The following is a 22,222-nucleotide window of genomic DNA, read 5'->3' on the forward strand; positions in this document are numbered from 1 at the left end:
AACTGTCTTTTGCTCTTTTCTCCTCCACGACTTTCAACTAGTCCCCTTCAATATAACCAAGCGAATTATGGCTCCTGAATACTCCAAGCATCATTCAATGGAAGCTCAAAGCTCGATTTACGAAGCAAGTTCCAATGGTCAGTGGCATCGGGTGAACGATAGCTTCTAACTAGCTGATTTCTCTGCTTAAAGAAAATAGCAAGGAATGTGCGGTTTATCTCAGCGGTTCCCTGCAGAGCCCTTCTCGCTGCGTGTGTAACTCTGAATTTATAATGGGTACGTATAATGTTTTTGGCTTTAAGAACGTTATCGTTATTCAATTATGTATCGCTCCCTAAACAGACTTTCCAAAAGTGAGTACATATGTCCTTTCCTCCTTTGATGCCCAACTGAGTGTGATCTTCTTAGACTATACATCAGCAACCATGTTCTGAGGACAAGAGACGTGTTACGGACATGAGTGAAGGTTTTATGCAGGCACAACGACCTTCTTCAGAACTCTCTGCGGAAGTGGGGCATTTAACACAGCAGCTCCACGCCACTCGCGTAATAGAAAATCGCCTCACCCAAGAAAAAACGAGTCTTATAACTTTCCATCAACGCGAGATGGACGATTTGAAACACAAATTCTCAGAGCAGAAAGTTAAACAAGACATCAAAATATCTCTCCTGGATCTTGAAAATGCTTTCCTCACTAGGCAAGTCCACAATGCAGAGGCCAAATTGGTGCAATCGAAGGCAAATGTGGATGATCTCAAACAGCTCACTCAGGCTCTGCAAACGACCATCGACAAATACAGGTCGGACTCGGCAGCAGATGTCCGAAACCTCAGAGAGCGGCTGGAAACCGATAAGAAGGATATTTTAGCCGAACACCAGAAGACTAAGGCAGTACTGCAGGGGTTCCAGTCGACAGCGACGTTGCTGCAAAAGCGTATTGAAACGGCTTATGCAGCGAACCGCGCTTTGGAGAGCGAGAAAATGCGATTCAAACAAGAAAGCGAAGAGGCAAAGAGGAAGCTAGACGAATACGAAGCCATTGTGGAGACGCTTAGAATACGCTTTGGAGAGATGGAAACCGGCATGTTGGCTGCAAAAGTTGGATCTGACCGGATGAGGGGCGAGCTTGAAGAATATTGCCAGGGAACCACTGAACTAGAGGCTGTTAACGCTAGGCTGGGTGGCGATCTCGAATCCGCCGAGAAGAAAATATTTCTCTTGACAACAAACAACGAGTTGCTGCTCCAAACGATCGTAAATATTCGTAGCCCTAACTCAGATCTTGAGGCCATCCAAGCCGAGTCGCTGCGTCTCGCACAAGAGAACTTGCAGTTGCAGGAAAGACTGCTGGAGTATGAGGAGCAAGAAGTTGAGAGGGCAGTACTTGACTACGAAGAGTGAGTAATCGTGTTTATTGTTTATGTTCGATCCTGAATGCAGTCCCCATCCCAGTGACCAGTTGTTCGACCAGCCTGAGGAGGATTCACACTGTACGATGAGAAGTGCTAATTCCCTAGCGGATTTCATTGCCGGCGAGGCACCTGAAGATGGAGATGCACCTCGTTCCCGTAGCGCGTCCGAGAACGATGGGCCTCCGTCGTATTGATACAGAAGGCCAATTCATTTGTCTTCGATATGATAAGGCTGATGAGGTTCTCATGCGGCAATTTAGTATATGTCAGTTCTTCAAATCAGATAAATGAAAGAGCACAACTGCTAGCCATTTCCGCAGCTATAGAGTAATATGCGTTCAATTGAGGCTGCTGGTGTACTACAGGAAATTGAATTGAGCATGATGCTGCCGCAAAAAGCTCCGCCAATTGTGTGCGACCAAGACGTAGGTATCGATGTAGTACACAGGAAATTTTGTGAAAACAGATCTGTGATGAAGAGAAATTATTGGAAATCATTGTATATATCCGCCTCGTATCGCTGGCCGCAGCGAGGTGTAAACAAAATATAAACCGCTGTTCGCTGACATGCCTTGAATAGATATCTCTCACTTTCCCCGAAAATGACTGGCGGAAATATAATAATTGTCCAATGATGATACAAGTAAAATTTCTTGGATAAAAAGATATTCAAACTTTGATGACCTCCCAAATGCTTTCGAGAAAAAACCGTTTGGCCTTCTTGCCAACCTTCGCAATCTTCTTCGTAGTCTTCATCTTCATCATGGAAACAGACATCTTCTTCGTCTTCTTCGACACAACCAAGATGGTGTCCTGGGACGTTACCACTGCCACTTCGACAATGGTCTCGACGTGCTTCAACTGGACGGAAGCCTTCTAAGAGAAGTTAGCGTCCGACGAAGGGGTGAACAGAGTGATGACAGGAGAGAAAGCAGTTTGGAATGACGATGACATCCGTCGCGCGAGCAGCCTCATCTCAGCCTTGGCAGTATAAGCGAGATGCCTGATTTTTTTCTTCACGGGGCTTCAAACTACAGTACATTTTTAGAGATCAGTCCAGTGCATCGACAGTCCAGTTAACTTCATTCAATGGTTATACGCCGTAAGAGGAGACACCTGTAGGTTATCGATTTTCCAAGCGAAAGGACAGATGGCTGCTGAGACTGGAGGAGCTGTTCAGCGACAATACCTAGATAAATATTGCGACTGTCCAAGTTGGCGTCGTGGTCTGCCAAAATTTTAAATCCATCCGGCGACTGCCGAGCTGTATTTCAAGGCGACAGCCGGCTTCAGATTTCAACTCCGCCAACGAAAAAGTGTCCTTGTTCACAGCAAAAAACGAGCTATTTCTCCGGAACATTGTTGATCTTCGAAATTCTGAATGAGATTCTTAATGGTGTCTCGCTCGAGAGGATTTGGAATTCAGGAAGGATTGTTAGACAACGAGAAGATGGAGGTGGAAGGGTCATTACTCGATATTCATAGGCAAGCTGATGGGCAATCAGGCTCTCAGTTTCTTCGACCCGTATAGTGACGGTATTTAGGTCGTATCTGATTCCAAGACGTGGTGCCCGTACCTCAGTGAGAATTTTTGACCAAACAAAAACAAAATCACGAGGAGGCACGCTGTTAAGACCGGGCCCAGGCCAGAGAAAGACGTGTTAGCAACACACCTATGAGTTCAAGGAAGGAAACCTTACGGCGGATCTTTAACTGCTTTCAATGTAATTGCTTGTTGTCGTTCTCCAGTAATTGTACTTGGCAAACACCAGAAAGCTCAACCTGCCACATAAGATCTCGTTATGGGTCCGCGTGTACACAAAAATGGCTCCGCGGAGACAATCACTGGCCGTAAATAGGGGCTTGTGATAGACCGATATGAACCAGTAATGGAATACAATACCCACTTACTTATTCACTTCAAAACATGACTATCCGATGCTCTAAGTGTTACTCCGAGCTTCAAGACCCCTTCTGTACGCCATGAGGTGGATGGAACTCTTTGGAGTTATGTATAATGGCATCGGTTCACTTTTTTCTTTGATATTTTAGGCCATTTGTACTGCAGCACATGCCTACGAGGTCTAACGGCTCAAGGTCATGTACCCTGCATCTGTTTCTGTTGCATTTGTCAGGCATCCATCCTATTTGGTAAGCTTTTTTCTCCTTGGAAATACCAGCCCGAAGATTGATAGAAAATGAACAACACACAGATCTAACCGATGATGAGGTGAGCATCTCAGGTTCTCTTTGAAAGTCTGTTGATACTAAGTTCATTCCTCCCTTTATCTTTACTATCTTTTACCTTTTTTTCTACTAGCTTTATCAGGCTGGTCTTCCTGTATTGTACCTTCAACTGGCTGCGAACATGTCGTGTAATCTATGCATTTTTGTTCTTATGAAGCCTCTGTTCTCCCTGCGGTGAGCTTCTCTGTCCTGCATGTCTGCTAGGACACATCACAGCAACAGGCGTTAGGAACGGCAATGGTGCACGGTAATGCACAACGACAATTACCACGTTTGACAAGGAGAGACTGGCTGTTCTTTCTTCAAAAAACGACTTAACAGCGTGTCGCCATAACGAGTTCTTGTCAGACAGAGCCTTACGATACAATCAGAAGCTAAGGGTAACAGAGGAGCTGGTCGCGACCTTACAAGCAGCAAAAAGGAGCCGCTGTCCTATCTCTGAACGTACGTGCGATCAGTGAAGACCTGCATCAATAGATGAGAAAGAAGGATCTTTCGTTACTCGAGATGCTTCTCCCCACCGAGAGAAGCCCCGCTCACCACGGTGTAGTGAACAGCTCAGACCAACGTCGAACGCAGGTCAAGAAGTTGAAACGATCCCCGAGAGTCGTCCCCTCTCCCTGAATATAGAAAAGGCCAGCCTCGTGCATAAAAGCCAAGCCCACTCGAGCCCTTCTCAAGACCACGAAGCTTACAGCGGACAGATGTCGCTGGCAGAAGCCGCTTCGCCCGACTTCTTTTCCGACATCCCAAATAGAAGGTATGGCCATACTTAGTAACCGGTTTCGAGGGTGTTGCTTATCGCTAGTCCGCAGCCAAGGCTCCCCACTGTCGAGCGTCGCAAGAGAGATCCGTCTGCATGCGCACCTGAGAAGGGAGAGAAGGGAGTAACATGCCAGATTATGAAGGTTCCCAACTTGTAAATGCCAGCTTCCAGGTTGAGATCTTCAGAAGCTGGTCCTTTCATTGTAGGAACGAAGCGCAAAGCCAGGTAAGGAGTAGATCAAACGAGTATTCATCTGCACATACAACATTGCAAGGATGTCAACCTACGAATGGAACACCCTTTACATGCGAAAGCAAAATACGTACAGAGACCTAAGATATGGTTAGGACAAGATCCGTGCGTAAGTAGGACTGCTTACAGCATGCCACAATCACGTCTGCGAGGTTCGTATTAGTAGCAGAAACGAGAGGAGCGCTGCATTGTGTTACGTTGTCATAAGATAAAAGGAGCCAGCCAAAGAGCGTATGGGGAAAGAGGTGGAAAATATACTGAACAAGAATGAGACTCTACGGCACCATCAGAACCAATGAGAAAGGGTAGCGATATCGCACACTGACTTTACAGAGAATGACGGTGTGCATCGTGCGCAACGGGTACAATCTGCAAAGTCGAGCGTTAACTAAGAAAAGGAGGTAAAAAGCAGAACGCGTACAATTTACGAGAATGTTGAACCGATGGGTCCGTACTTGATGTTGGAGTAAACGACGGATGAGTCGGAGTACTCGGACTCGACAGTAGAGGGAACACCAGAGGCCGTGGCGCAGGGTCCACGAGAGATACCGGGCTGGGAGGCGTCAGGGTCAGTGGGGTAGTCACTGTCGAGCCACAGCATGTCAACGGCATGGTCGTCCCAAAGACTCATGACCAACACCATCCCTGCTTCGAATGCATCACCCATGGCTGTGAGTCCTGTTGATAGCAGGTTGCGTAGCGCAGCGGGGAAAGCCAGGTCTGGAGTCGAAAGTCAAAAGCTAGTAAGCGTTGACTTTCGATCTCCAGTATTGGTAGCTACGATTATGTAAGGTAAGAGCGACATGGAGGGTGTGCTACTTCAACAAGTCCACCCCTGTCTTCGAAGGAGTTGGTGTCACCAAAGAGCGTCTTCGGCGCGTTGCAGAAATTGTCAGTGATGGAGTTATACGCGCTGATACCGGAAAAGTCAGCAGCCGAGTTCTGGATGACCTTGCCGTTCTGGACATAGATCCGTCGAATTTCGACAAGGTCTCCGGTAGTGGTGTTGTCGGACGTAATGAATTGCGCGACGACGGTGAACTTGGAGTTGGTATCGACGGTCAAGCCGGGTCCGTAGAAAGTCTCATCTCCCATGCGCCACGAGTTGAAGTCGCGGCCATCTTTGTCGCAAACTCCGTCGTACCTCTCGTCGCCGTCACCGCAGGCTGTGCCCTTGCACCCGGTCTGACCAGTGATGCCCTCACAGACGTGGGGATTGACGTCGGTAGCTGAAGGAGTCCAGTCAAGTATGTTGGCCTGTCAGAATATTAAGTCGCTATGAAGACTAAAAAAAAGACAATTACCTGTCCGTTAATAAACTTGATATCGTGGGGACACTGAGTGTCACAGTAGCCCGTTCCATACTTGGCGCCAGCGGCGTTGGCGGCGTACTTCGATTTACCGCCGTCAGCGTCCATCTGCGTGAAATACAATGCACCACTCAACCCCGCAAGGCAAGTTGGACACGTCGACGTCAAATGTGAACTCCTGGTTTTTCAAGTTGAACAAGTGGTACGTGTTCTCGTCATCGAGCAAGTAAACACGGCTACCAATGTTGGTAGTCGATCCATAGGTGACGAACTTTAAAGTGAGCGCGTTACCGCTGGTCGTGATACCGTAAGTGCCGGAGTAGTCTGCGCCGTCCAAAGCACAGTTGGCAGTGCAAGTAGCGACGTCAGGACAAAGGGTGGAATCCCATTCGTTACCAGTGTAGCAGTTGGTGTAGTCACTAGTGCTATGGAGCCAGCGCCAGTTAGCGTCAAGAATGACGGACTTGGACTGTGTTGTGCAGCTGCCGCCGGTAGAGCATTGCTGGACGGAGAGTGTGGGGTGGGTTGATCGAATGAGGGCGAAAGCAAAGATAGCTGCCGTGCCATACATTATGTTTTGAAGTGCTGAGAGGACTGGTGATTATTTCGACATGAACAGTGTCGTTTATATACAATACACCTCAGGGAAAACCTGGGGATGAATGACAAAGCCTGAGAGTCATTACAAGGCTGTAAAGCCATCCACAGACAGGAGAGTAACTAATCACATCATTCGCTACTGGAGACTCTTCGGTCTTGCAGATATCAGGTTTTCATTTTTGAGTTCACAAGACACAAGCTGCTTCAGATTGCTGAGAAGCTCCCGAAAGCAAACGACCCGTGCTGAGAATTATATAGATGGTGTAGTATGTTACTGTTGTGGGACGACACAAGTACCTGATGTCAACCTTATATAAGCATAGACAGTTTTGTCCTGAGTCGACGGTCAACTGCCTTTAAGCAATTGACCGTCGTACTCAGCCTGGCCGTTATTCACTGCATGCTAATAACCTGCCTGCAGCAGTTACTTGTTACGAACTCGAAGAAACCGAAGTCCATCATAAAAGTGAGTGAGTTTAGTAGTCAAACGAATGGCATAGAGACCTTCAATGAAAGCCTAGTATTTAGACGACAAGTCTGCCCTGAAAGTGGGATGCGATCGGCAAGAAGATGGTGTCAGGACCATTTTTAAATCCAGATGCTAAATTGAGTTGAAAGAGATCGAGCTTCTTCTTATACTTAGCACTTCTTCAATGCATGAGTATCCTGTGTCTCTGAAGAGTGGCTGGAGGAGCTCCTAGAGCAAGCCCGTAGTTAATCGACCAGCAATAATGGAAAAAGAGGCCGAGTACCAAGGGACATTAATCCGAGGGTAGGAAGAAAGCATTATCATCACACGGAGGGTTTTCTGACGCTCCAAGTAGAGCAGAACTGGGGGCCTCTCTGAGGCCAATAGCGAATCGACGGAGTATACATTGCCACACAAGAAAGCATCTGATAGACTAGATAGCGTAGGTGCAGAAACTTGATCCTTTTGAAGCCAGATGCAGCTAGATAGTCGTAAAAAATGCCTTAAGAATGATTGTGTCTAGGAACAACACGTGAGTTCGAAGCTGAAGCCGGCCCGTCTACCCGGCACGTGGGTGAAACTTTTTCTGCGATTTTTTTCCATCAACACTTGTGACTTTCATGAGATTGTTCTACTCCGCATCGACTGACGTTGTAGATGGGTCGCGCAACCCTTTGCTGTAATGCCAATGGACCAGGTGACTCTTGGAACCAGTGGACATATCCTTGCTTTGCGCTATCACTACGTGCGCCGATTCAGACGCGTCAATCCCAGTCACCGGTGGCTGCTGATAATGTACCCAAAGCTCCTGAAGTCCAGTTAACCTGGGAAGGACATAAACAAGAACTGCGGGAGTGACTAGTTCTTACCCGGAAGCTCTCCTGCTTGTGGGTTTTTTTTTGGAGCGGGAGCTCAGGTGGAGCATGGCCCGCCCTACAGACGTCCTTCCCCAGCCCCGGCTCATTCGTTATGTAAAACGACCCCATTGTTTTCCTTCCATGACCATCGACTTCCCTCGAAGAGCGTTGACGTTGATATTCTATGGCCGCCGACGGGATCGCGGCTCTATGCACCAGGTCGTAGCGGTTACCGCATAAGGTATTCATGACTGTGTATTACACTTCCAGTCAACCCCGACGAACAGAACTAGATGTAGAATGCGAGTACTTTGTTGTGTGCACGTAGCCCAACTGACTGTTTGGTTGACAGGCCGAGTCCTTTGGTTAGTTTACTCGCTTTTGGAAATGTTACAGTTTGTTTCCGAGAAGAATGTCAGTCCTCCACCTGCACACCTTCTCCCGCTCGGGGCGCTTAGCTCTGCGCGAATTTGTTCGGCTCTCCAACCCCGAAGTGCTTGAACCTGACTTATCGTCCGCATGCATACTCACTATCTGGCTGTCTCCGGCAGATGCATGCCAAGTCTGCGGTATACACGTTATCAAGAAAGTCTAGAATATTTCGATGAGTCGTACCTCTTTTGAAGTGTTACGATGCTTGGGCGTAATCACATGAACGCATCGATTTTTTTTGTTTTGTTTTCAGCATTTGATTAACCGCAACAAGTAAGCTAACTACTAAGACGCGGTGGAGGTACAGGTCCTCAGGATCCTCTCTCTCTCTTGTTCCGGTCCCTCCGCTCTTCCTTCCGAGTTCCCCTGGTGTTTTGGCATGTAATGTGGAGTAGAGTAATGGACATGTATGATACCTTACACCCCCATGGTGGGCTAGTTGATTAGTTTGATTCTGCGGTTGGCTGAAGCCATGAGGTGCTTTGCGAGCGTGTCTTGGGTGCCGGCTGGGTTGGTCGTGTTCCATGGTGTGGTGGGTGCGCAGCGGCTATCCATGCTCGTCTTCTGTGTCACCCTCGTCTTCTTCCCACCACTCCCTCTTCTTCTGGCTCTGGGGCGAGCCTCTCGTTTCGTAGTTGTCCCATCCGGGTGAATGCTCCCGTGTTTTCCATAAACTTGCTCAGTGCTGTGATTTCTTCCTTGGTGCCGAGGATGTCCGGTAGGTACATGGTCCTTGACACGTTCCGAAGGGTCCCCGTTGCTCTTTGTAGAGGGGGCATTCACGCAGAATGTGCTCCCGTGTCTGAAACATCTCTCCACAAGGGCAGTCAATGTCCTTATTTGTCACGAATTGTGAGTAATACTCACCTACGTATCCGTGGCCTGTTCTGCACTAGAGAACTTGGCCGAATATCTCTCTTTTCACTGCGAGGTCTATGAGGTGGCGTGTCGGCTTCGAATGCATCGATTGACACACGCTTCATTCGACTCCAGTAAAGATGGGTCTGACTTGGATGGTGATAGCTGTAGTTCAGCTGGACGACTCTGATGAAAATTTTCATTAACTCCAGTCACTCTTTTTGTTCGTAATTTTTTAAATACAACAATGGAATATCTTCTCATCATGATTTCAAGCGTCCTTTACTACTTTAGCGAGGGTCCGCTAATCGCATAGAAGACGTCTGACGAAAATTGTTGGCTGGTATGCTGAGAACAATTAGTCGGCACCCTCTTATTGGAGTGTAGGTAGTCCGGTTTTCCATCCGTCACTGTCGGAGCGAAATCATACTGAGCCTTGTCGCGTGTTGAATGTTTCACTGTAGGTTTAGGTAGTGCTTTTTGACGTTTTGAGTCTCTCGTTGCCTTACATTACTTTTGCGTGCGTCCTTCCTCTTGACCCGCCTAGGATGAGGTCTCACCTTAAAAATAGCTCCGTTGGAAGCGCAGCGAGAGGGTTTCCAGCTGACACATACCCTCGCTAAAGTCGCGTCGCTGATTCTGTTCCAATCATTGTTTCGGACCTCGCATATTTGAACACGTCTTTTCATTAAGGCCGCTCGCATCTGCCAAACTGATTTCATTCTTCGCAGAATTTTTTCGACAAGACTTCCCGGCGGTTCATACCGAGTGCTAATGCGAATACCGCTCCTATGGCTCTGGGCTTACGAATTCAGATTAGGGATGGACATTTGGCATCGACTTTTGATATGACAGGACCGTACATGTCGCGCGAGGGCGGAAGTACGCAGCTGACATTTAGACTCGGAACGAACATCCAGATTCTACGGCTTGTTTCGGACCGTAGGGGGGCGATGGAACGGCTGCGAGCGACCGCGTATCCGGTCCGTAACCTCCTTAATAACCTTTTCTACCCACATTCTCGTTCTGATCGCCATTGCAGGTTCGGGTAGCGGCCAATTAAATGATTGCCAGATATTGCTCAAAGTTGCACCGGCGAAGCAAGAGCGCCAGATTCCGAGTCTTAGTGCTTAACCCCGTTCACGTACGATCCGATGCTGCATTGACGCAGTACGAACGAACGGTATGGATAAGTAAGCCTCGGACGAGGACTCCCGAGCCAGAATGGATGGGCCTGGACCTCTGGGGGTCTGCCACAGGCAATCTGAATGCCGCGTCGTGAAGTAGCGGTGGTCGTCTGACAGACCCCGGCCGAGCGACCAAGAATTTCTGTACGTTGTAGGAGTTTGTAGGTGTGTTCAGCTACCTTGTTTATCACGGAACGACCGGACTTATGCATAACGGATCACTCCGCTGCTTGATTAGTGCTCTGGAGGCAGCAACTCGAATCATAACAATCAAATTATGTAACAAGGACCTTGCCCTTTTTTCTAGGGTCCCGGACAAGGAGCCTAATCGCGTTCAGAGATGAAGGTGAGCAGGTCACTGCTAAAGGTGAACTCGGTAGCGTGATTTTTCACTCCTTGATTATGAGTGCAAGGCAGGCTTCCATTTATCTTGTATCTGTTACATCACTTTTTCTATAATCTTTCAGTGTTGATCGTTGAGAATGTTGGCCCTGGCTCATCAAAAGTCCCACGGTTTAACAATCTACCGTCATCCAGGTGAGCAACAACATGATGCCCATATATACACTACGGCTGTCGGACAAGCGGGTGGGTATTATATCACCATCTATGCTGCGTGCTTACTATGCATTTAGCCAATGTCGTGGGACTGGCCTTCCAGGTTTACAGCCTAACATCGTTTGGAATGAGATGCAGATGGATTTGATTTGCACTATGCCTGACTTGTGAACTTCACTGACCCCAGGTTAGTGCAGTATGTGCTCTTCCGTATGCTTCGCTTCTACGGACCTGCTCACTCGGACAAATACACTTCTGGCGTCTTCAGCAACGAATAATTACTCGGTGACCTCTCACCTTGGGGCATGACTTGGGATGTATCCCAATCACGTTTGACCCTGTCAGCTCGCCATCGTGATCACCCAGCTAGCAGCACTTCGGTTTCGGGGATCTGTCCACCTGGCCGTGTCCTGCTCATAATCCCTGCAAAGCAGTGACTCGGTCCACCTGAATATATTACTGGTTCTGATGATCACAACCCTTTGGACCCGGTCTGTATCTGAAACTGTGGGCGTGCCTCAATGGTACTGTGCAACCCATTACGCTGGTCAGATTCCGTGTTTATAGGTTCCCATACCGGCGTTGTTGAGCCCGAGGAACTATCTTTGGGGGCGTCTTATCCTGATCTCATGGTTTGCGATATCGTCTATTTGGTACTGGTCCCCTAGATCCTGCAGCTGTGAGGCCCTACCTCAAAGCTCTAGGCACCGAGTTTGCGGTCAAATTGGATGAGCATGAACTTCGTCAGGACATGGTCTTTCACTGTTCCTTGTTGCAGGACTACCGTGAATACCGCATGTAAGGCTCATACAGCTTCTTCTTCGAATGCGAGGCTCTCACCGGAGCTGCTTGCCCCGTGAGGTGATGTTTGCATGCACGCCCATCTACCTGTCGTGGATTTATGTTCCTGTCACCAAAGCCTACCGGCCAAGAGGGCTCTATGCTATTAGTTTAAGCATCGTGATTTATTACCCCATGCTGGGCTCAACTCTCAGGTCACGATGACCTTGGCAGACTCCAAGGGCCTTGGATTCGTTGTGCAGGTCCGAACTTGAATCTTTGGGGCCCTATCATCGCGGAATTTGTTGCTGTTGTCTTGCACAGTCGCACAATCGGCTTTGCAGTTCTACATACGTACTCTGAGGCCCATCGTTCAAATGCATGCTGATGACAAACAACCCTTCTCCCGCCGTTGGTTTGCGATCCACGGAAGCTCGACATCATGACTCTACCCGGATTCTGCCATTGGTGTCTACCGACCTGAAGACTAAGCTTGAAGCAGGCGAATTAAAACAAGTTTATTTAGATACAGTGTGCATCCGAGTCCCCCTTAGTGCTACATCGAGAACAAAGGCATAGTCATGTGAAGATGCGAAGAAAAAACTTCCGTGGATCATTTTTCCTCGACGATGATGAAAGGTTACGCCCTAAATTTGAACGATTGAAGTTGTAAGTAGAATTGACTGCAACACACATATGTAAAGCAGCGTCGAAGCGGCCCCGCACTACGTTTGTCAAACTGCGGAGGGATCTTCAATCGATTTCAACAATCGGAAAGACCGACCTAGAGGCGCAGATGGAATCTACTTTCAATGTTTTGAAGACTCAAAGGACTGTTGGGAAGTCTTTCATAGAGCCACTTCTAGGGTCGTGAAGAAAAGTACAAGGTGAATTTTAGAGTCCCACGATCAAACACGCGCTGGTACAGAAACGTAACTTGAGAGTAACCAGCTGCACAATGGACTCTCCGTCCTCTTCCATCGCCGAACATTCATCCGAGCCACCGCGGCCGACGACGAAGAAACAGCATGCTCTGCAGGAGCTGCTCGCGTCAGAGAGGGCATATGCATCTGACCTGGTTCTGGTACGGGAGGTACACATGCCGTTAGCAAGAGGTGCGCAAACTACGGCTATCGACATCCTTTCATTAATTAGGCGCAGGACAAGATATAGAGCTGGCTTCGCCCTCATCGTCATCGATGATGGACTCGCCACCCATGACGCCGGACGACGCCAGGATCATCTTTAGCAACATCGCTGATCTGGCCGTGTTTGCCAACGACTTTTGCGATGCGTTGCAAATGGCTCTCGATGAGGACAATGTTGGGGACCTCTTCCTCAAGATGATACCCGACATGGAGCGCCCGTACAAGTTCTACATATCTCGCCAGGATACGGCGTCAAGCCATCTCCAGTCGCTACCCGTGACCCCGGCACTCACCGCATACCACGCCCAGACACGCACCATTGCTGCCTCGCTATCTCATGCTTGGGACCTGCACTCCATGCTCATCAAGCCCGTCCAACGCTTGCTGAAATACCCCCTTCTCCTTACTACAATTCTTGAAGAAACCCCGGATGATCACCCCGACAAGGAAAACATACGTCTCGCGAGGGACGCCGTACAGGAAGTCGCACAGCGCGTTAACGAGGAGCGACGGCGCACAGAGGTCGTCAAGGACGTTTTGAAGCGTACAAACAAAGATCTTCTTGTCCGCATCAAGAGTATCAGTCGCAGACGACCGCCACCGCCCGATTCCGATGAAAGTCTGCTCATTTCACGACTTCATACACATATATTGCACATACAGTCCTTTGCTAACCAGCTCTCACAGAACACTCTCGACTGGTCACATTCTGTGGCTACAGCGATGAACCATCTTCGTCTGTTTGCTTTGTCCTTTGCCAGTGTCATTGGCTTGACCGGGGAACTTCAGTCTGATTCATTCGGTGCCTTTATGGGTCTCATCACGAATGTTTTATTGCCTCTTACAACGACATTGTCCCAGCATCTCACCAAGAACTTGATGAATCCACTTACAGATCTCCTTAACACCCTCACTAACCCCCTTCACCTGTTAAACACCCTCCAGAACACTCTATTACCTTTGCATACACACCTTATCCACATGCCTCTTTCGCAGAAGAACCGTCCGCCTCCCGACCTAATTAAAGCCTCCAACGAATATCTCGCTCTGCGCGCCAAGCTAGCTGAGGAGCTCCCAAAATATGTAAGCATGGCTGAGAAGGTCTTGTCAGGATGCATAATACGTCTTGCGCGTGTGCAAGAAGCGTACTGGTTAGATGCGGGGCTTGCATGGCGGGACCTCTGGGACATGCTGAGCGTAGAAGGGGAAGACCTGCAGACAGGTGACACCGTACGTGTATGGTGGGAACGCTGGGAAGAAGTCGACGCTGTTCTGGCACGTTTCAGGATTGTCGAGCGGCTGCGAAAGACGCCTACGCGACGTTCGTCCTCTGCAGCCTCAATTCCGCGGGTCTCATCACCAATCCCTTTGATGAGTTCGTCTAGTGCCAGCATCAGGTCAAAAATGACCAAGTCGAGCACAGATTATGATTATGATATTGGGTATGACTATGCATGCGCAGCAAGGGTGGTGGAAAGCCCCCAGCCTCTTTCCCCTGTGCCATCGCAGAAGATCAGAAGACCCGGGACGCCTTCAAGTTCTTCGATAAAGAGTAGGACTAGCAGTAGACGGAAGGACCTTCCGGGGATGTATATGGTACGGGCGGTGTATCCGTTCTCACCGTTGCAGGAGTACACCTATGAGTCGTATCCGTTTCTGAAGATCACGGGGCCTGGTGAGGCTTACGAGGTCCTCCGTGAGGCCGGTCATCCTAAACTGCATATCAGCAAGGGGCTGAGACTCTTTGCGAATGACGACGAAGCAAATGAGCCGGACAATCTGTTATTGGTAAGGCGAGTGGGGAGCGGGGGAAAAGGCGACGGTGAGGTAGGTTGGGTACTCGCTAGTTATGTACGGCCTGTGTCGCTGTGAGAAATTGTGCGGCACGGCGGGCGGTCGGGACCAGCGGAGTTTCCCCGAGGTTTTTCACACTGATGTTTTTTTTTTGCTACAGCTGGATTGCAGCCCTGCCATTTCATATCCGATACCCAGCACTGATACCTGGATAATTTTAGATCTGTTGTAGACCCCGCGCGTGTATATTAGTGAAGAACAAAGTTGGTGCGAAGCCATGTGGATACGATTGCAGACTTGTCGCTGAGCGATATTTGGTTAGTCATTGTCACTTGATCTCTGGGCTTGATCGCTTGCTGTTGCAGTTCCATAGTGACCTGTAACGTTATGTATACGACAAAGCACAACATGTTCCCTCCCATTTTCCAATTCTACGATCGGGTATTTCCCTGTCTCGGTATTAATGTCGCTTCCATCATATCATGCACCCGTTACGCCGCTGTGGCAATTGAATGAATTCCGGTTGGAAGCTGCCTCGACCTTGGTTCTGTGTATGTTGTTTGGCAAGGCCATCTTTATCGTCGCCAATGGGGCCATCTCATCACCAAACTTGGTCGGACCAGATCTACCCGATGCCGAATGCCATCTTCTCCTTTCGAAATTCGCAGCTGAACGTGTTCTGTGATTCCCGGTGCGAGACCTGCCACTTGGACGTGCCTCGGGCATCAGGAATAGAACTCGACAAATATGTCCGAGCCCTATCAATTCATGAAGCAATGTTCTAATTGCCCACGACGTGCCCAAGTGATTTACATCGTCTTGGTGCCAGGACTTGTGGTCTGCGTCCTTCCCCTCTCTCTCTCTCTCTTCCATCATCCTCTTCCCTTCCCTCATGAGTCCACCGCCTTCGTCGCGGCTTATGTCGCCCTCTGACTATTCCATTGCTGCCAGCGCAAACGATGCCGGCGACCGGCAGCTGGCTCTATCCCCTACTGTGACGCATCTCGGTGACGAAGAACCTGATAAACGAATTCCTAGCCAAGATGACGAGCTGGACGCTGAAAAGCAGAGAGCTCAAGCCGTGCCGCAGTTTCCTGAGGGGTCGTTCCGCGGTTGGGCAACTGTCTGTGGAGGGTATATTAATTCTTTGAAGTTTTAAAATTTGCCATTGAACAACAATTTTCAGGGCCTTCGTTGGGATGTGTATGTGCTCTAATCATGGCAAGGTCTCGAGGCTGATATTTAATTTGCGCATTAGGCACGTTTGGAAATGTCCAGGTAAGATTATCTATGCTTTTCATGTGTTCTGTGAAGACTGATTGTCACTTCTCCAGAGTTTTGGAGGTCAGTCGGATATGGTGTGCTTCTATGTGGATGTGATACTGATCTATACGTTCAGTGTACCAGGAGTATTATACAGTACGGATCCGTTGCCTCAGCAGTCCGTTCGCAATTGACTCTTTATAGACGACCTCTTTATCCGAGCATTCCTCTTCCCAGATAAGTTGGATCGGCTCTGTACAACTCTGTTTATTATTTTCCCTTGGTCTCCTGTCGGGTAAATTATTCGATCAAGGATACTTTCATCACCTCCTGCTGGGTGGAAGCCTTCTTTTCCTATTTTCGTACGTGGAATGGCTTCGCTCGCAATTGAAGCCTAAATCTTACCATACGTCTCGCAGTTCGTTCATGTTGTCCTTGACCCAACCCCATCAGTTCTATCAAACTTTGCTGTCGCAAGGATTTGGCATGGGACTCGGGATGGGCTGTATGTTTATTCCCTCGATGAGTGTGTTATCACACTATTTTCGGGTTAAGAGGGCCGTGGCAATGGGATTCGTGGTGTCAGGTATGTATTGAGCATTGCTTCCGATAGTATTTGTGATGAAGGCGTTGTGAAGGCGGCGCTCTGGGTGCGATCATTTACCCAATTTTGCTGAACAAGGTGTTCGACAAGACTGGACTTAGATTCCCTTGGGCAGTTCGGTAAGCTGTGACTTCCGTATTAGAATGACTTTTCTAAATTCGCTTCTAGTTTCGTAGCATTCATAGATCTCTTCCTTTTGACGCTCGCAAACCTACTAATGCGACCGAGACGTGTGTTTTCTTCATTTCCGAAGCGGTTCCTGGTCCATATTGAAGTCATTTGGTAGTCCCACCGCGGAAACGCGCCCCCATCGATATATATAAGATTCTATACGATTTCCCATATTGGTTGACCGTGACTGGGTAAGGACTCTCCGCCATCTTCCAATTCATGTTAGATTAATGGTCTTGAAGAATAACACTAGGGTTCTGGGGACTTTTCATTCCCTGTACGTCTAGTCTTACCTGCTTCGCGTGTTGCAACTCATAAAGTTCCTCGCAGTCTTTTACCTCCAGGTGTTTGCGGAGCTTCATGGAGTAAATCCTAGTTTCCTGACGTGGACGGTACGATTTCTCATCTCGTTACTCAAATTACAGTATTATCTAAATGGAGGGTATGCAGCTTCCGGTCCTCAATGCTGGATCGCTCTTCGGGCGGTTCATTCCCAATCTCCTGGCCGACAGGTACGGCCCTTTCACAGGTTCGTTTTTGCGTGCTTCGGGCCCCATGTGAGGTTTTCGCTGATTGCCATCACCATTAGTTATCATACCAAGTGGTTTCATAACGGGAAGCCTGGTGTGGGCCTTGCTCGGGGTACATACTATTGCGGGCATGGCGGTGTTTGGCGTGCTGTACGGATTCTTCTCTGGAGCCTTCCTAACTGTGGCGACGCCGGCTATTGCATCGTTCACTCGCAGTCCTACTTTGGATGATATAGGGTAAGCTCTGGAGCTTTTTTTCGATTGTGCTTACTGAGAGAAATGGTAGACTCCGGATAGGTATTTCCTGCTTTTTCATTGGACTTGGCCTTTTGACGGGAAGTCCTATCGCCGGGGCACTGCTATCCCCAGAGTATATATGGTGGAGACCCCTGCTGTTTGCTTGTGTGAGTACTGTGTGTGAGGTTTGCATTTTTGGGTGAATTACTTACGGCACCTAGGTTGTAATCATCTCCGGCACGATCTGCCTTGCGGTCGCGAGACAGTATTTAGTTCAACGCAAAGGTGGAATGAGATTTGTGTAAGATGGTTATATATAGATACGAGAGAGAATACGTGCTCTGACGAACCTGGATGGATATTGTTTACTTAATGACCGCCACACCTACTATCATGACGACGGCATGACCTTTTACAACGCGGACTGTATTAGTTAGATTGCCTGATATATATTTTCAGTCTGATCGTCGCTGTTAAATGAGCTTAACACTTAGTCAGTGATAAAGGTTACGAAGGTGCAGGATGCCGTGAGCGGGTCAAGCCCCTTGTGATAAAAATGTCGCTGATCAGTATAGCATCGACTCATCTGCACGATTATATTTCTCCTCACCGGCACCATGAAATTCGGTGCGCTTGGAGTCGAAATTTCCACCACTCTAACAGTTCCAAAAGATGGTGTACGATTTATTCGTGCAAGAATTCCTGACTTGGTACACGCCTACGACGCCCTCAAAAATGAGCCTTGGTGTATAGAAAACGATCGACGTCTCGTCCAGGCCAGAGTAAGATTTACTACCTTGGCTGCGAAAACTTCCCCATACTGACTTGACGACAGACTTCATTTTTCTATTCATTGCGCTTATGCGACGAAGGATGGGAGATCATCAAGGGCCGCCATTTCCTTGAGGAGAATTCGAAAGATATATTTGAGTCGGGGGATGTTGTAAGAGCAATCCCATTCAGACCAGAGACTTCAAGGTCCCCGCCCGTGGTAAATGCGTGTAGCAGAGACATGCCTTCAGACCGCGGGGATCTTGGCGCATTTAGCTCAGATGACTCAGACGAAGATGTCATGCCCAGCCCATCTAGCGACTACGGCAAGGTATGGTTAAAGGTGGCCCAATCATTCTCGGTTACCTGAGGTTCTTACGCAGTATCTCGGGCTACTTTACCGATACAATGCAGGGAAAGAACTGGACGAAGAAGGCGCCAGGAAGCTCATTTTCCATTTCGGTCGGCTCACCAAAGACCAGAGGTTCATGGCAAAGGAGCAGACAAATCCTCGAGTCTGGTGTGGTCTGGTGTTCGCGAGTACACGAGCAACCCCGGCGCGCAAGCTGGTGGGTTATAAAATTATGAAATATGATGTTCGGGAGTGAGACATCATCCCTGTGAAGGCACTGAACCCGGTAGGTCCTGTTTCCCATGCCAACAATCGGGAAATCGAGACTCTCGTTTGCAGTGTAGTGAATGTGTCAAGTCCAATTATCCGTGTGAATACACGGGCGGGCGTAGCGTGAGATGCAAAGAATGTTTTCTTCGCCAGAAGAAGTGTACCCTTACTGGGAGAGCCAGTGCATCCGATTCGCCAAGACGAAGAGAAAAGGTGATCATCGATGATCGTGAAGAGGGCTCCGATTCAAATGATGAAGAACTCTCGGATGAATACAAAGAGGTAAGTCATAAATCTGGTTCCTAGGGAGACAATCCCGGACAAGCTGCTGAGCATCTTTATCAGTATTTGCACCTCCTCCAAAATTTAGATCGAGGATGGATCTTGGACGATGAAGGAATAAGAAAGCTCGTTGCCCAGCTTCATTTGGTATCGCCAGAAGAGCGGGAAACAGCGAAGGAACAAACAGATGTAAGGGTATGGTGCCGCATGGTATTCGCCGGAATTCGTGGGACCGAAGCTCGAGATATTAAAGGAACCAAGATCGGTTCCAGGGATGTCCGGGGATGGGACGCTATCCCAGTGAAGGCAGCAAGCCCGGTAAGACTTAGGAAATGAATGAGAGGTCTCACTAACACTTCTCGACTAGTGCACCGAGTGCACCAAGGGTGGATGGGTCTGCGAGCTCACTGGCACTTCAAAATACAAAAGGTGCCGAGAATGCATGTTTCGGCAGACAAGGTGCACCACCGCTGGTACTGATTCCGATCCTTCCTCGCAAGGCACTCGGAGAGGCCAAAAGAATCATCTCCGAAAGAAAAGGATGCGAAGCTCCAATTCTCCCCGAGAGGAAGAGAATCACATCGACCTGGAGATTCGACACCTTGAAAATCGCTCGCCACACTCTTTGAAGCGTCTTCGTGAGACAAACGAGGATACGGCTCCGCAGGAGAGGTGCAAGGCAGTGGCATCTCGGTTGCAGCATTTTCCGAGGGGTGTCAATCCAGTGCTTGACAACCTCCTTCCCCAGCAAGAGACATTTGCGAAAACCATTGCAGATAGACGCGCACCCATTGACTTCACGCTGCTAGGTGATGAAGGACTGGGAGACATACGAAACGAGTTAGATGGGCCGAAACGCAAGGTGGACGAATTTGATACCCCGAGAGATCGTTGGGCGGCGCTGCGAAGAGAAGCAGGGCAGAAAGTGAATATCTTTCAGGAAGAAATGGCAACCCTTTTTAGCCGTCTTCCTTAGTTTCTTGAGCTCATTTCAACGCTGGTATTATGCCGATTTGCCTTGAAGAACACATCTTTCAGCACGTAGATGAACCTTGATATGTAGCCCCACTTCCGACGCCACAACAATAGCACTGAATGGGGATCAAAGATTAGAATTGAGTGACTCGATTACTTCTCCAATTTTCATAACCATATCGTCGCAACCCCATTGTCCGACTATACTAATCCCTACCGGCCATCCATCATCTTCCTTGTTGGTTATTGGTACGCTTATTGCGGGTAAACCAGCTAAGGACGCCGGCACTGTCAACACGTCTTGTACGTATGCCTCTAAGCCGGATGAATCTTCCTCCCCATCCAGAAGAGGAGCGGTACGAATGGCCGATGGGTGCATCAAAACATCAACTCCGTCGGCATTGGCGATTTGATTGGAGACCCGAACGTTCGACATGCGGAACACACGATCAAAGTCGTCCCTGACTAGTCGGCGTACTCGAAGGGCTTGAAGGAAGTAATTATCGAATGAACTTGGGACAGACTAAAATTAGCAATTATGCACAAGACATATCAAAGGGAGACATACTCAGCGGTTAAAGAGTAAGTCCCGAGAAGAATTCGTTTCTGAACTTCAGAGCCAAATCCTTTCGACCGAGTATGCGCATAAATCTTTGAAGTTTTGGTTAGGTCCGCTCCGAGTGGCGGCTTAATATGCAATCCTGATCCAATTTGTCAGTCAGATACGGAAACCTGAACAAAAACAGTTGACACATGCCATATTGGATACCATCATACCGAGCTAGGTTACTACTTGCTTCGGCGCTGGCGATGACATAGTACGCGCTGAGAGCGAACGACGTAGATTTCAAAGACACAGGGACAATAGTAGCACCTAGACTCTTCAGTGAGACAATCGTGCTCCGAGTATTTTTCACTACAGAACCCGACAATTCAAAGGGGAAATATTCCTGGATATATTAGATGAGTATATGGACCGAATATGCGCAGATGGGTGATTATACACCTCGGGTATGCCTATCTTTATTCCGTGGAGGTTTCTCTCTTTTAAGTTGCTCCAAGATTTCAGTTGAATCTCAACGGCGTGAGAGGCTTCACGCCTGATTGATCGGTTTGTGCAGGTGGGGTCCCGTTCATCGTGGACATTGAGTACATCTTCAGGGGAATGAATAGGGATTTCTCCATAGCAGGCGCCCAACTCACCGAAAACCCGTTTCGTTGTGCTGATATCCTTTGCGATGATCCCGACACAGTCCAGACTGTCTGCATAAGATACGACGCCCCATCGACTCAGCAACCCATAGGACGGCTTTAACCCGACGACGCCACAGTACGCGGCAGGCAACCGAATAGAACCACCTGTGTCTGTACCAATTGCACTTCATCTGGTTAGACTGCGCTCGGCTGTGTATAACGCACAGAACTTACGCATCACAGATTTTGGCAGCCACTACCGCAGCGCTGCCTCCAGAACTTCCCCCGGCTGATCGGCGTTCACGGTTTTCCCAGGCGAGGGTTGAGGACGGATGTTGGAAGGGATTAACCACTGATCCATGGACTGAATGTACATTTAGAGAGCTACAGAACTTGAGTACAGAAAGGCGGGGGTCAGAGCTGGCTGACGGACCCCATTCCAAATTCATCACAGTTGGTCTTTCCAAGCATTACAGCACCAGCGTCTTCCAGTAATTTGACGACCGTGGCATTGAATGGGGGCAAGAAACCTAAGTGGAGACAAATGAAGGCATATAAGGATAGTGTCGTGAGAAACAGACCTTGCAGTATTGCAGAGGAACATGTTGTAGGAAGCTTGGAGGTACAAATGTTGTCCTTCACCCCGATAATAACATTCCCCAATGGGAAGTGATCTCCCGAATATTCCACCGCATCGTTCGTGCAGACAAACGCGTTTATGCTCGAGTTTTTGTCAAGAAAAGCTTGGTTACTGCTTGAAGAAATGGTGCGAGTAGATGAAGTGTACAGACAGCGTAAGCCGGTCCATAGCTGCTTCGTCACCCCTCGGTTCATTGAAGCGTAGGCCGCTAATTTTCTAGTCGGCGTATCATGGAAGAGAAAACTTGAAGCAAATCAGAGTGA

General features: G+C 48.6%; 7 protein-coding genes across 7 annotated transcripts; 4 read left to right on the forward strand and 3 right to left on the reverse strand.

Annotated features, from left to right (window-relative positions):
- Window positions 1-4: 4 nt before the first annotated feature.
- Window positions 5-1,682, forward strand: BT62DRAFT_1077307 (uncharacterized protein). Its single transcript, XM_043179289.1, has 5 exons — window positions 5-137; window positions 193-276; window positions 343-353; window positions 409-1,397; window positions 1,453-1,682. The coding sequence occupies exons 1-5, from the start codon at window positions 68-70 to the stop codon at window positions 1,604-1,606; spliced, it is 1,308 nt and encodes a 435-aa protein (XP_043038603.1). The 5' UTR covers window positions 5-67; the 3' UTR covers window positions 1,607-1,682.
- A 3,419-nt stretch (window positions 1,683-5,101) lies between these two features.
- BT62DRAFT_920848 (cellobiohydrolaseI) lies at window positions 5,102-6,558 on the reverse strand (the record flags this gene model as incomplete). The annotated part of the gene is made up of 4 exons (XM_043184256.1): window positions 5,102-5,346; window positions 5,511-5,934; window positions 5,982-6,095; window positions 6,145-6,558. 4 exons carry the CDS (start codon window positions 6,556-6,558, stop codon window positions 5,102-5,104), a joined length of 1,197 nt encoding a protein of 398 aa, XP_043038604.1.
- Window positions 6,559-8,772: 2,214 nt separating this feature from the next.
- Window positions 8,773-9,388, reverse strand: BT62DRAFT_210197 (uncharacterized protein). Its single transcript, XM_043180066.1, has 2 exons — window positions 9,322-9,388; window positions 8,773-9,269 (listed from the first exon to the last, which is right to left on the reverse strand). Exon 2 carries the CDS (start codon window positions 9,122-9,124, stop codon window positions 8,915-8,917), a length of 210 nt encoding a protein of 69 aa, XP_043038605.1. The 5' UTR covers window positions 9,125-9,269; window positions 9,322-9,388; the 3' UTR covers window positions 8,773-8,914.
- A 606-nt stretch (window positions 9,389-9,994) lies between these two features.
- On the forward strand, window positions 9,995-11,119 carry BT62DRAFT_920850 (uncharacterized protein; the record flags this gene model as incomplete). The annotated part of the gene is made up of 6 exons (XM_043184257.1): window positions 9,995-10,186; window positions 10,291-10,396; window positions 10,508-10,534; window positions 10,698-10,736; window positions 10,858-10,927; window positions 11,026-11,119. The coding sequence occupies 6 exons, from the start codon at window positions 9,995-9,997 to the stop codon at window positions 11,117-11,119; spliced, it is 528 nt and encodes a 175-aa protein (XP_043038606.1).
- A 1,310-nt stretch (window positions 11,120-12,429) lies between these two features.
- Window positions 12,430-14,941, forward strand: BT62DRAFT_210357 (Rho family guanine nucleotide exchange factor). Its single transcript, XM_043180067.1, has 2 exons — window positions 12,430-12,843; window positions 12,890-14,941. The coding sequence occupies exons 1-2, from the start codon at window positions 12,687-12,689 to the stop codon at window positions 14,746-14,748; spliced, it is 2,016 nt and encodes a 671-aa protein (XP_043038607.1). The 5' UTR covers window positions 12,430-12,686; the 3' UTR covers window positions 14,749-14,941.
- A 234-nt stretch (window positions 14,942-15,175) lies between these two features.
- Window positions 15,176-17,953, forward strand: BT62DRAFT_933526 (MFS general substrate transporter). The gene is made up of 16 exons (XM_043186572.1): window positions 15,176-15,804; window positions 15,857-15,873; window positions 15,929-15,948; window positions 16,005-16,014; window positions 16,070-16,089; window positions 16,138-16,295; window positions 16,353-16,519; window positions 16,572-16,656; window positions 16,706-16,767; window positions 16,824-16,899; window positions 16,951-16,985; window positions 17,039-17,100; window positions 17,159-17,237; window positions 17,298-17,475; window positions 17,525-17,642; window positions 17,697-17,953. Exons 1-16 carry the CDS (start codon window positions 15,563-15,565, stop codon window positions 17,778-17,780), a joined length of 1,413 nt encoding a protein of 470 aa, XP_043038608.1. The 5' UTR covers window positions 15,176-15,562; the 3' UTR covers window positions 17,781-17,953.
- A 2,259-nt stretch (window positions 17,954-20,212) lies between these two features.
- Window positions 20,213-22,179, reverse strand: BT62DRAFT_933527 (amidase signature enzyme). The gene is made up of 8 exons (XM_043186573.1): window positions 21,901-22,179; window positions 21,753-21,849; window positions 21,554-21,703; window positions 21,329-21,504; window positions 21,132-21,280; window positions 20,883-21,075; window positions 20,694-20,826; window positions 20,213-20,637 (listed from the first exon to the last, which is right to left on the reverse strand). The coding sequence occupies exons 1-8, from the start codon at window positions 22,151-22,153 to the stop codon at window positions 20,253-20,255; spliced, it is 1,536 nt and encodes a 511-aa protein (XP_043038609.1). The 5' UTR covers window positions 22,154-22,179; the 3' UTR covers window positions 20,213-20,252.
- Between the last annotated feature and the right edge of the window lie 43 nt (window positions 22,180-22,222).

The sequence above is a fragment of the Guyanagaster necrorhizus genome (assembly GCF_019112545.1).
Source record: "Guyanagaster necrorhizus MCA 3950 unplaced genomic scaffold BT62scaffold_16, whole genome shotgun sequence".
Lineage (NCBI taxonomy): Eukaryota > Fungi > Basidiomycota > Agaricomycetes > Agaricales > Physalacriaceae > Guyanagaster > Guyanagaster necrorhizus.

Coding starts and splice junctions, on each gene's coding strand:
- BT62DRAFT_1077307 (XM_043179289.1), top strand. CDS start 68: ATGGCTCCTGAATACTCCAAGCATCATTCAATGGAAGCTCAAAGCTCG. Junction 138..192: donor TTACGAAGCAAGTTCCAATG/GTCAGTGGCATC, acceptor CTCTGCTTAAAG/AAAATAGCAAGGAATGTGCG. Junction 1,398..1,452: donor GCAGTACTTGACTACGAAGA/GTGAGTAATCGT, acceptor TCCCCATCCCAG/TGACCAGTTGTTCGACCAGC.
- BT62DRAFT_210357 (XM_043180067.1), top strand. CDS start 12,687: ATGGACTCTCCGTCCTCTTCCATCGCCGAACATTCATCCGAGCCACCG. Junction 12,844..12,889: donor ACACATGCCGTTAGCAAGAG/GTGCGCAAACTA, acceptor AATTAGGCGCAG/GACAAGATATAGAGCTGGCT.
- BT62DRAFT_933527 (XM_043186573.1), bottom strand. CDS start 22,153: ATGAACCGAGGGGTGACGAAGCAGCTATGGACCGGCTTACGCTGTCTG. Junction 21,704..21,752: donor TGTGATGAATTTGGAATGGG/GTCCGTCAGCCA, acceptor CAAGTTCTGTAG/CTCTCTAAATGTACATTCAG. Junction 21,076..21,131: donor TAAAGATAGGCATACCCGAG/GTGTATAATCAC, acceptor TAATATATCCAG/GAATATTTCCCCTTTGAATT.
- BT62DRAFT_933526 (XM_043186572.1), top strand. CDS start 15,563: ATGAGTCCACCGCCTTCGTCGCGGCTTATGTCGCCCTCTGACTATTCC. Junction 16,520..16,571: donor AATGGGATTCGTGGTGTCAG/GTATGTATTGAG, acceptor GGCGTTGTGAAG/GCGGCGCTCTGGGTGCGATC. Junction 17,238..17,297: donor CAGGTACGGCCCTTTCACAG/GTTCGTTTTTGC, acceptor CATCACCATTAG/TTATCATACCAAGTGGTTTC.
- BT62DRAFT_210197 (XM_043180066.1), bottom strand. CDS start 9,124: ATGCCCCCTCTACAAAGAGCAACGGGGACCCTTCGGAACGTGTCAAGG.